The following is a 12,157-nucleotide window of genomic DNA, read 5'->3' on the forward strand; positions in this document are numbered from 1 at the left end:
GTTGGGGTGAGTAAAACTCCCCCCTCTCCAGCTCCTACTGGCAAGCTTCCTACAATTCCCCAAATAAAGCCACAGCAGAAGACGTTGGGGGGAAGGGAGGCACAAGGAAGTCCTGTCTGGAAATAAGGGACATTTGAATTACTATCACGGAAACTGGATTCTAACTAAGGTCATGGGTTTGATTTCTTTGATTTGATGTCTCGGTGCCTTGGAAAATAAGAATTTAAAATGAGGCAATACCTCTAGTGCACTATTTTACTCCCACACATTCCCTTCTGCATTTTGTCATTTTCATTATCTTTTGTGGGCTAGCTAGTGTTACTGGATGTGGCTGCCAGGCTGACTGATTAACCTATTCACTGACTGAGTGCCTAAGCCACAGGCAGTGGTTGGCTGGCGCCTGCTCACAGCATTGTGAGAACCGACTGCTAAATGGTCAGGAATTTGGCAGGCCCGTTGTAATACCCTTGGTAGCCTGACATGAGTCACGGTGGGAGTATCTACATTACAGAAATCAACAAACACTATCAACTGGGGCTTTGATTTCTAGAGAGCTGGTTCCCAGCACACCCTGCAAGAGGGACTAAGGCGGGCACTGGTGATATAAAGATAAAAATACACTATCTACACACATAAAGGCAGCTAGCTACAAAACCACCATGAGAGCAGGCACGGAGTGTGGCAGGAGTACAGAATGGGAACATTGGATCTAGGCTGGAGCAAACCACACCTGACAGAGGGGGTCTCTGCTTTACATCTGAAGATGATGATGTCAATGACGAGGATGGCAGCTGACACGTGTATGACGTTTATTCTGTGCCAAAAACAGTTCCAAGCACTTCACATCTACTAAGTCATCTAATTTTGAAAAGAAGCCTGTATGGGAGGTACTATTTTTCCTCCCATTTTCTACATGAGGAAACTAGGGTACAGAGAAGTTGATTACTTGTTCACGATCATGAAGCTGGTGTGGATCTGACTCCAGAGTCCCCAAACTATTCAATATCCTCTGAACTGTATTTTTAACAACTGTACTGCATTACAGTCTCTTTCTGGATTCTCTGCTACCCAAAGACAGAAGGAAGCTGCCCGTATCTGCTTGCATCGTCTTAAAACCATGGGGCAAAGGAGGCAGAGAATGTTTGGAAAAAAATAATGCTCGTAGAACCTTGAATTTGGAGTTTTTATGTTAACACAGTGAGAGGGGAAAGTGACTGGATCTTATTTTAAAGTGGTCAGATTTTTCTTTAAATGAAAGAAGAGTGAGATCTATTGTGAACGAGGTTTCTAGATCAAGAGTCACTGTTATCACAAAGTTTTCCTTATGATCTCATTCTCCTGGCCTGGGCCTATTATTAGTAATTTTAGAATATCAGTAAGTCTGCCACAGTGATACTAAGGGATCTAATGCTATAGTGGTTTAAAATCACTCTGAGTCATTTTATGAAGGACCACAATAACCCTAGGAAGGAAAAATGAAAAGCCCCATTAACATTTCAACTCCACGGGGGCTGGAGAGGTTAGTGGTTCGTTCGAGTACATATAACCAGTAAGTGATTGAGCTTGAGCTTGAATCCAGGCTTCCAGATTCTCAAACATTTCTACAAGATGATATTGGCATTGAAACTCATCAGGAGCGGGAACTTATCACTAGCTAGGAATGAGGAGGGGATTGTACTTAGACCCCACAATGCTCCAGGGAGATAAGGAAGATGGACATCAGACATCCCTCTGGGAGCCAAATAATCATTAAATAGTAAGATACGGGCGTCATAAAGTTTCTGCTCTTCCCAAGCATTACCATATGTAGGTCTAAAATACAGATCAAGGGCAGGGGGTGGGGCGCCAAGGTGGCTCAGTTGGTTAAGCATCTGCCTTCGGCTCAAGTCATGATCCTGGAGTCTTGGGATCAAATCCCATGTCAGGCTCCTTGCTCAGCAGGGAGTCTGCTCCTTCCTCTCCTTCTGCCCCTCTCCCTGCTTGTGCACTCGGGCTCGTGCTCTTTCTCTCTCAAATAAATAAAATCTTAAAAAAAAAAAAAAAAAAACCTCCTACAAATCAAGGAAACTGAATTTCAAGAACTATCTAGGCATTATTTGACCACAAATAATATTTTAACACTTTGCAAATGTGAAAGAAAAATAAAATGCAGTGGATATTATCCAAGTCTTATTAAAAAAAGTAGTTTTTTTTTTTTCCCCCAGGGTTAGGGGAAAAGGCCAAATAAGGAAATTATTAGCAAGAACAACAGCTTAGGGGTGCCTAGGTGGCACAGTCGGTTAAACAGTTGACTCTTGGTTTCAGCTCAGGTTATGATCTCAAGGTCGTAAGATGGAGCCTTGTTTTGGATTTCCCGCAAATCTGCTTCACATTCTTTGTCCCTCTCCCTCTGCCCCTCCCGCTTGGGCTCCCCCTGTCTCTCTAAAATAAATAAATCTTTCAAGAAAATTCAAAAAAGAACAACAGCTTATTATGCACTAGGAAAACGTAAAGAACATTCTACGCATTAACTCATTTAATTCTTGACAATGACCCTATGTTGTAAGTACTATTATTACAGTTATTTCAGAAATAAGGGAACTGAGGCTTAAATAAGATGGTTTGCCTGAAGTTACATAGTCAATAAGTGGCAGACACCGCTTAAAGCAGTTCCCAGGTTCAAAAAATACAAATCATATTCTTAGCATTGGATACATGTTACAAAAAAATAATACTGTTAGAGCCTCTCTTGCCCGGAATCCTGGCAAAGTGAGAAGTGTATTTTTAAGCCTTGCCTCAAAGCTGTGCTCTTGTTTACAGTCCTCTAGTTACAGCAGATGCATATGGCTTTGAAATCAGCACCCAGACCAACTTAAAATACCCCCTCCTTTCCTCGTTCAAAGAAAACTGCAAAACCTATTAAATGCAAAAAATAGAAACGGCTTAAGCAATTACAGAGTGACTATGGGCTAGGTAAGCAAATAGTCAAGATCATTTCTATCTGACTCCTTTGACGTATTAGTTGTTCTCCAAGCTGATTCATCCAGGTAATGGCCTCAACCCTCAGCCTTGCTCTCCGGTCTAAGTGACATGATTCCAATCAGGTATGGCTGCCCCGATAAGGTGACATCTGCCTGGTGCACAAAGGTGGACGTAATGACAAATGTGAGCTGGCATTTGGGATCTGAAGTCAGTATCAACCACTACATTGCTGGATTATGGATTTCATCTAAAGACTCTAAGAGCTCACGTGATCTGGGGAGGCAGCCATAAGGGGTTAGGGAGTTCCTGGGTCCTTTTAAGTTCTGGCTGTTACCCACCAGCCAGATATGGTCACAGCTGAGCTGCCTGGCCTCTAGGAAACTCCCTATTTTTATTTGGTAATTGAATCTCACTAATACCCACTTCATGGAGGATTATAAGGCTTTTGGATTCATCAGCTACAATGTAGCACACACACATTAGGTGCTTTGTTGTTATAATTATTATAATTACCATGGATTCTGAAATCAGCTGCGTTTCTGTGTTGCCCATCAACCAAAAGACTGAAAGCCATGGGAGTTTCTTACTCTGACTTTTAGGCTAAATCTTGGGAAATCCTGAAACGTCTAGTCTGTGTGAATCTCAATAAGCATGAGAAAACTCATACTTAATTCAGTGGGCCCATTATGAGATGCTAATCACAAGTGGGGAGGGGGTTTGGCTGTAGAACATGGCCTCTGTCATTCCTGTGTTTTACCACGCAGGGTGCAGAATGACCTTTGAAAGTGAGACCTGTAACTTTCCCTAGGACAGCTTGCTTACATTTCAACCATTGTATATTGGGCTGAGCTTCTAGCATTTTTCTTTGAGGATCTGGAAACACGTAATGTGTTACCAACATTAGGCACACAATAAATTCTCACGTTCCAGCATGTTCTTTTGTGTTTGCACACACCCTGACTGCTTTTGGGTTTTGAGAGTTTGGGTGTTTTTTGTTTTATAGCAGTATCTATATGATTAATGCTGTTACTATGAGGTTTTTTCCAAAGTACCAAAAACAAGGAGCCTCAGGAAAAAAAAAAAAAATTCCCATAAGCTGCAAAGCTCAGGCAAAGTGTGTCCACAGTAAGTGTTCCTGGCTGGCTCAGTCAGTAGAGCACGTGAGACTTGATCTCCAGGTTCTGAGTTGGAGGCCCACTTTGGGTGAAGAAATCGCTTAAAAATAAAATATTTTTACAAAAAAATGATGTTCACAGTATATCGACTGGGAGTCTGGTTCCTCCCTTCTCTGTCCCACTTCGCTCAGTGGGCCAGTGGGCTGAACTCATACAGGAGCCCTGTTCAATTCCCTTAAGCCGGCTGGGAGGGAAGGGAGGCCACACAATGGAATCTGTTGGTCCCAGAGACAGCAATGGGATTCCAGAATTTACCAAAAGTTTGAAGGCCTGAGTTTTTCCAGACCCTTACCAGTTAGGAATGCAAAATACTCACTAAAACATCACTCAAAGTATCTCGGGCAGCTTTGTTGCTGAAAACACTTCTATGCCCAACTCCTGGCAACATCCAAGAACTTGCTGTCCTGTGCGACTTACTTAGAGGGAGTAGGGAGACACTCTCACTTTCCTCTTCAGAGGGGAGCTCAGGGGGACCTCAAACTCCTGACCCACTGGGGATCAAAGTTCAAGCTTCACACTAAAACTGTGACAATCAAAGCAGGCCGCACATCTAATGTTCACTTCCTGAACATCCAATGTCTGCTCACCTCTCCAGGAAATCACTGACTCACATTCCTGCAAACACAGAGTTTATTGGCATTCCCAAACATCACTGGTTTGCAAGCTCAGATGTGCATAAAACTACCTTGGAGACTTGTTAAAAACAGAGATGTCTGAACTCCCCTCCTTTGCAGATTCCGAGATTCCGATTTGTAGGTTTGGGTGTTGTTCCCCCCCCCACCAAACTTTCACTGAGAAATTTTTCTTGGTAGTAAGTTTAGCAATTTGCGACTATGACTCAGTGATCTAGCAGAAGGTTCCTTTGACATGGGCAGCGAATGAAGGAGGCAAGTACAGAGATTCTTCTCTTCCCTTAACAATCAAGAGACTCCTCTATAACAAGGTTTCATTTTAATAAGGTCCTCAGGTGAGGCAGGTGCCTCTCAGAGACTGAGAACCACCATATATGTATATGTGAAAACAAAAAAAGAACTAGTTTTCTTAGGTTTCAGGGCAGTTCAGAGATAGAGAAAGATATCAGCATATCACCTAGAGATCTTGTTAAAATATAAGACTTGGACTCAGTGGGTTTGGGGTGGGATGTAAGATACATTCCTAGTATTTGCAGGGATGCCAATGCTGTTGGCTCCTAGAACACACTTTAAGTGACAAGGGTTCCAAGAGCACAGACTGGAGGGGGGTTCCACAAACCTGGATCAAATCCTGGCTTCCCCCCTGTACTAGCTGTGTGACACAGAGCTAGTTCCTGAACCTCTCTGGCCTGTGTTTTTAATCTGTAAAATGGGGGAGGGGGAATGGAGAAGGGAAGACTAGTACTGAGCTCAGCGTACCATAAGAATTGTCACAGCATGTAAGCGCCTATCAGGCAAGCACTTACCACAGTTCCAAGCACAAAGTAGGAGCATAATACATGTAACTCTTAACATTTACAGATTTACCAAGTTTTCACTTTAAGAGTTAGGCTTCTGGTCTCATGAAGAGCTGACAGAATGGCTATTTCTGGCCTGGTGCCTGCCTGGCTCGCTGCACTGCTTTGCTAAATTATAGCTTAGCTTCAACTAGGTTTTTCCAGTAATGGGCTTGAGCAGAGCAGGACGAGGCAGGGAGGACTGAGGACTCCTTATCCAGATTGTGGGTGCTCAGTGGGCAGCTCCCTACCCCACAGGGTCTGGAAATGCAGGGGTCAGAGCGGGACGAGGCCATTTCTCCTCCACGGTGGTTGCTATTTCCAGTTCATGTTTATGAAATATATGTAATTCCAAGGCTTTAACAAGAGAGAGCCTTCCTTTTGTGGTTGATTTACAGAGTCATATTTACACTCTTATTACAAGTTAGCATTCCGGGCTCTAATTTCCTCGGGGCTCCCGCGGCTCGTTCTCAGGACAGCTAGAGTTATGCGTTGGTCAAACCTGCTGACCATGTCATTCTGAGCGAGCAGACGCGGCTTCCTGGCCGCTTCCTGCCAAGGGTCTGATTGGGTTTGGAGGAGGCTAGAGCACAATCCTGTCTCTTTGAAATAGAATGCCTCTTGCTGTGGGTTGCTGCTTTAAAAAGTCTGAATGCTCTGCAAGCTGGGATAGCCACAGTTTGAGAGTGAAGCCTGTCCACAGGAGAGCCGATGACCAAGACGCCAGCATTCTTCAGTGGTCAAGGGGGTGATTATACTCAATTACGTGTTCTGGAAATTTAAAGCGACACACAGCACAGGGTTCGAACAGCAGGAAGACGCTGAGTCAATTAAGTTTTGTCACCAGCCTCCTCCCTTGTATGGAGTCACACTGGAAGCACCTCACTCCACTTTCTCTAGCCCTCTCCCCTTTTTTGAATACTGACTGTATCCCAGCCTTTGATCTGGGGGAGGGGGGAATCGCGCTCTCTGTGATTACACACCTCTGTGGCCAGAGGGCATTCTTTAAGGCATGCATATTCTTCCATTAACGACTGAGGTTTTTGTTCTTTTTAAACCATCCCTCACAACCAGGATGATTTTTTACTTTCCTTTAAATACCCTTACAATTAGCTGCATAGTTTCACGGATGGGAGTTAAAGGCCAAATTATTGGCTATTTCCTTCCTGGCTTTTCTCCCCCAATTTCAGGCATTCGCAGAGAAGATATAAGGGCCTAGCAAAAATTCCTCTCATAGGTCCCCTGGGTGGCTCAATCGGTTAAGCATTTGCCTTTGGCTCAGGTCATGATCCCAGGGACCTGGGATTGAATCCCACTTTGAGCTCCCTGCTTGGCAGGAAACCTGCTTCTCCCTTTCCCACTCCTCCTGCTTGTGTTCCCTTTCTTGCTGTCTCTCTCTCTGTGTCAAATAAATAAATAAAATCATTAGAAAAGAAATTCTTCTCTTATTAACAGATAATAGTGGCAAGAAAATGGATTCCCTCTCCTCTTTTTTTTAGAAGCTGAGGTTTTAATCTTGATACCCAGGAGCAGGTAGATAGATGTCTCCCCACATATCAGAGGAGGAATTCTGTGCCTTTGCTTTCCTAGGGAAGCAAAAGAAACCCAGTTCTTGGATTTCCTGGTAGGTGGTGAGGAGTTTGCTGGCCCTACATTCAGTACTACTGTGCACGAGACCCCCAGATTGGGGATCATGGCCTGGGGGCTCACTGAGGTAAGAACCACTGGGTCTCCTCAACTCAAGAGAAAGTAGGCTTGAAAGAAGAGATTCATATAGATGGAGATGAGGAAAGATACTTTGTTGTAGGAAAACATGAGCTCCCAGGCACAAAGGAGACATTTGAGCTGATGGAAGTCTCTATCGCCTTGGAAGAAAGGGCACCTGTTGTGGAATCCCAGTCCCAAACCCAAAGAGAGGGCAAAGTGGGGAGCAGGAACAAAGAAGAATAGGAGAGAGAACGCAACCGGGCCAGGGCGGGCCTTCGGGGAGAGGAAAGCAAGCGCTTGAGGCCATGTGAAAAGCATACAGCATGGGGGTCCTCAGTGCTAAAATGTGGTTAAACCAAATGAGATTTAAAAAAAAAAAAGTAGAGGAAAATGGCCACATTGATATGAGTCACATTCACTTAATGAACATACCGGTACTGAATACTTAGTTCACGGATTTCAGGCAATTAAAAAACACTAAAATGCGTGTCGCAGAGCAAGATTCCCTGTCTTTTTCCTTAATAGGGTGATTATTATCGTTACTATTATTTTAAAGATAACCCATGGTGGAAGCCCATAGCTTTGCCAGCAAAAACACCATCCTGCCATCGCGGAAAGTATGTTACAATTTGTGGCTATGCGCCGGGCATTTGACATGGAGTGGTGTTCTGTTTCAACCCAATTTAATTATATGCTCCTTTTATATATCGTGGATGGCTCGCACTAGCAGAATTGTTTTGCCTGGTGAAAAACTGGCCATGACTTGTCATAACGGGCTGGTTTATAGAACCACTGAAGTATAGTTACTGCCCATCAGTCGGGAATTATGGCACCATAACAACCCTTTATTTACATATACTGCTGAGACAGTAAAAACAGCAAATAGATTTCTTAAATCGAGACTGCAGAAATTTCCCCCCAGGGCACTTGGCCCTCATTGTGGCGGCAACATATGCAAGTCTAAATAACTTTGGTGTCTGTATTTCGGCAGTGTATCATTTCATGGACAGTTTATAACATTCTAATAATAAAATGGACTCTAAATTCGGAGTTGGGCTTCACGAACATTAGATGGTAATGCGCACAGCAGAATCTCTAAGTGATTTGTGAGGAAGGTTTAAATTTGCTAATCACACTACTGCTGAGAGACTCTGCAAAGGGGCTCAAGTGTGATCAGCGGCTGTTGGGAGGCAGCAGAGACTTCAACCAGGGGAGTGCCTGACTTAGTTTATGTTAGCACAGGAACCGCATCTGGGGAAGTCAGGGATTCTTTTACTTCCAGACTCCCAGGACTTAGATGATCTTGGCCTTTCCCTCAAACAGCAGAAGCCCTCCATTCCCTTCCGCTTTTGTTGTCTCTCCTGTTCTTTCTTTCTTCTTCATGATATATGTTTGGGGAAAAAATTTATTGCGGTAGAGCCTCGCACCCTCACTGTTTATCTGTCCTGAGATTCCCTGTAAAATGCCCTCTCTTTAGTCCTGACCCTCTACCCCTTTACAGAGCAGTCCCTGGATTTATTTTTAATGCGCACGTTTTAAAAGCATTCTCCAAAGCATCTCCACTCTCTTTCCATTCCTGGAGTGGTGGCTTTCACCCTCCCCTCCCTTTCTAGTGACGTTCCATGTCTGGGTGACAAAGGATCGCATGGGGATGTCATGATTCAGACTCTGCCACCAATCATTCTGCAGTGATGCCCATGTGGCTCAAGAGGGCTGATACCTCAAAGAGGGTCCTATTCCTCCCCAGGCCTGGAAGGGTGTGGTGGGACAGGGGACGGGCCCCATGACAGCATCTCTGGACCCCTGAGGTCACCGCCCTGCGCCTGTAGCTTGCTGAGAAAGGACCAGTGACACAGACACTTCTCAAGCTCCTGGACCTTCCTAAAGCAAGCCCGGCTAGTGTCTGAGTGGGAGAGCACTTGAGTGGGGGAAGCCTGTAAAAGCCAGTCCCTCGCAGGTCGATCGGGCCCCTCTGCCTCCCCCCCCCCCCACTGCCCCTACCTTCTCTACCCCATCCCCCCACCATCCCCAACCCCCAACCCCTGCCTGGTGCTGAGCAAGCGCGGTGCACTCACCTCCGGAGGGCAGGCCAGCGCAGCTGCCCCCATGCTGACACGGGCTGCGCTCACAGGCATCAGGGTAGAGCACGCAGCCCAGCTTCAGCTCGGTCAGGCCCACCACCTCCGCGAAGCTGCTGCGCTTGTTCTGTAGCGGAAGCTCATTGTTGTTCAGCACCACCGAGTCCAGGCAGCCCTGGAAGCCGCTCAACACCTGCGTGACCTGCGCGTCCGTCAGGCTGCGGATGTTATCCGCCTGCACCAGCGCCCCAAAGTAGATGGTGCTTTCCGTGCTCAGCGTCTGGAAGTAGAGGGGTGCCCTGCGCCGCTCCACATAGCTGTCGTCCAGGGACAGGCTTGTGAAATTGCGGTTGAGCTCCAGGAAGACGGAGTGCCAGCTCCCATCATTGACCGCCCTGCCGGAGATGCCCAGGATCCCCGGGCCATTGCCGCAGTCCAGCTGGAACCACAGCTTGCCGTCCACGATCTGTGTGGGGGAATGAGCACCGGGCGCTTTTCAGTATGCATCTGGCAACAGATTCCTGGACACCCCCGTTCCCACCCTGTCCATGGGAAACCTCTAGGATGGAGGTTGCTTTGGGGCCAGTCCTAAGTCTGTGGTGGTTTGATCTCTCCCCATGATGTGCTGTACGCATGCCCGAAATGTCCCAGATCTTGCAAGGAGTAACACCAGCACATCTGCATAGATCTGCCATTAAATTTAAGAATGTTCCTATTCTTTGGATCTGTGCCCTTTAAGAGGTCACAGCAATACCTTGTTGAGAGGGTCTGTTGATTCTCTGCACCCTTCTTTGTTATTACCACCTCAGGAATGATTTCTGTGAATTCAGTATTTATTTACAAATATTGATTGAACATCTACTATGTCCTAAGCAGTGTTCCAGGTGCTACGGAGACCACTCTGAGCAAAAAGAGTTACTATCTCTGACCTCGGGCTTATGTTTCTTTGCGGGGGAGATGGCCATAAATCAGATAAGCACTGAAATAACTAGGTACTCCACAAGCAAGTCTGTGTGAAGTTTCTAGAAGGGAGAAAAAGAGGCCAGGCAGAAATAAAAGATCTCCTAATTCCCGGCTTCATACATAGTCAAGATTTTAGAATGCTTCTATATTAAACACTCGTATATTCTTAAAACAGTTCTTTAGGGGACACCTGGGTGGCTCAGTTGATTAGGCAGCTGCCTTCGGCTTGGGTCATGACCCTGGGGTCCTGGGATCGAGTCCCACATTTGGCTCCCTGATCAGTGGAGCCTGTTTCTCCCTCTCCCTCTCCCTCTGCCCGCTGCTCCCTCTGCTTGTGCTCTCTCTCTCTGTCAAATAAATAAATAAAATCTTAAAAACAAACAAACAAACAAACAAACGGTTCTTTAAGATGGCTGCCCATCATTTAGGTTAAGATTATCCCACGAAGTGTTCAGGGCTTGGCCGTTTGCTTAGAATATAGCAATGTGTGTTTAATGATATCTGGTCCCCCAGAAGGGTTTATCTGGGTAACAGTTCACGCCTCATCGATGTTCCCAGCCCCTGGTCCAGGGTCAGCTACAACAGAGACCCGCCTACTTTGATTGCACTGGTGCAAGGAGGGCATCCAAGTCCGTTCTGGGAGGCTAACAAACCACAGGGGGACATTAAACTCAGAAAGTGTGTGCTGTTGAGTGATGGTGGCTGGCCAGGACCTGTTGGCCGGGGACCGGTCCTCCACGGAGACCCAGGTTCAACTGTTGCTGAGGAGACGGACCGGCCTTTGAATCCCCTGGGGTCCACCCTCCCCTCTGCATTTCCTAAAAGTGGCTTGAGGATCCAGGGAATGATGCTGGATCCCTGTCCTGCCAACAAACCGATACTGGGCCATGAAACGACATGCAGCTAGAGACTGTGAAGAAACAAAAGGTACTTTGCAGGCCTTTTTGTGTGACCCAGCAAGGGGGGGTCTTGTGGGGGCCAACACCTGAGTCATGCAAGGCTGACAGGCCTTCATTTAGAATCTGCTGACATCAGTATTTTCGTGCCAGAATGTGGGCAAAGAACACAGACGTGGGGAGAGAGGGAAGGGGAAGTGAAGGGAAGGCAGACCTTCCAGATCTCGAAGAGCGAGGGAGGTATATACGCCAAACGAATTCATAGCAACAGACTGACCCACTCTTCCCAACACATGCGTGATTTAGGACAGCCTGATGGGGATTCTTCGCAGTATCGCTCATCCTCACGAGTGAAGTATTTCTCTCCACGTGCTTCAGTGTGTTCCACAGACAACGAATTCTCAGGGACTCACATTCCTGCCTCTGTGGATTCTCTAGCCCCTTCTCTTCCTGCATATGAAGTCATGCCGTGGGAACGTGCGTATATGGAAGGCAGGGGGCTGGGCGAACTAGGGAGCGCCCTGGGAAGTATGAATGAGGTCTCTCATGCAGGATTTGTCGTGTCGCACCCAGGTGACCTGGAGAGAACTGTTTGACCTGTCTGGGCTTGGGACTCCTTATGTGGCGAGCAGAGATCATTACTATGGCTCCTTTTCCGAGGAGCTCGTGCCCGCTGCAGAATGGTTAGCTACCTGGTATGCAGTGCACACATACTCCACTCTGAAATGCAGTTGTTTACACGTAAAGAGACCGGAGGCAAATATTTGTGTGTTTTTTTCTAGAGCTTTCCTATGTGATCTACGCTGTTTTGCCTCAATCATTTTTTGGTTCCACAAAATGGACTGAATGGATATTGTAAATCATACCAGTAGACTTGCTCAGGAAAAACTCCTGGGAAATATCCATATT

At 46.2% G+C, this 12,157-nt stretch overlaps 1 protein-coding gene across 1 annotated transcript in view; it reads right to left on the minus strand.

Moving 5' to 3' along the window:
• LOC111154480 (FAT atypical cadherin 3) overlaps positions 1 to 12,157 on the minus strand; it is a 507,157-nt gene that overhangs the window by 14,700 nt on the left and 480,300 nt on the right. The window contains exon 21 of the mRNA XM_022514093.1: positions 9,387 to 9,855. Within this exon, the coding sequence (XP_022369801.1) occupies positions 9,387 to 9,855 (469 nt within the window). The remainder of the gene's footprint in view (positions 1 to 9,386; positions 9,856 to 12,157) is intronic.

This window comes from Enhydra lutris, unplaced genomic scaffold (assembly GCF_002288905.1).
Source record: "Enhydra lutris kenyoni isolate GAN:26980312 unplaced genomic scaffold, ASM228890v2 scaffoldscaffold37, whole genome shotgun sequence".
Classification (NCBI taxonomy): domain Eukaryota; kingdom Metazoa; phylum Chordata; class Mammalia; order Carnivora; family Mustelidae; genus Enhydra; species Enhydra lutris.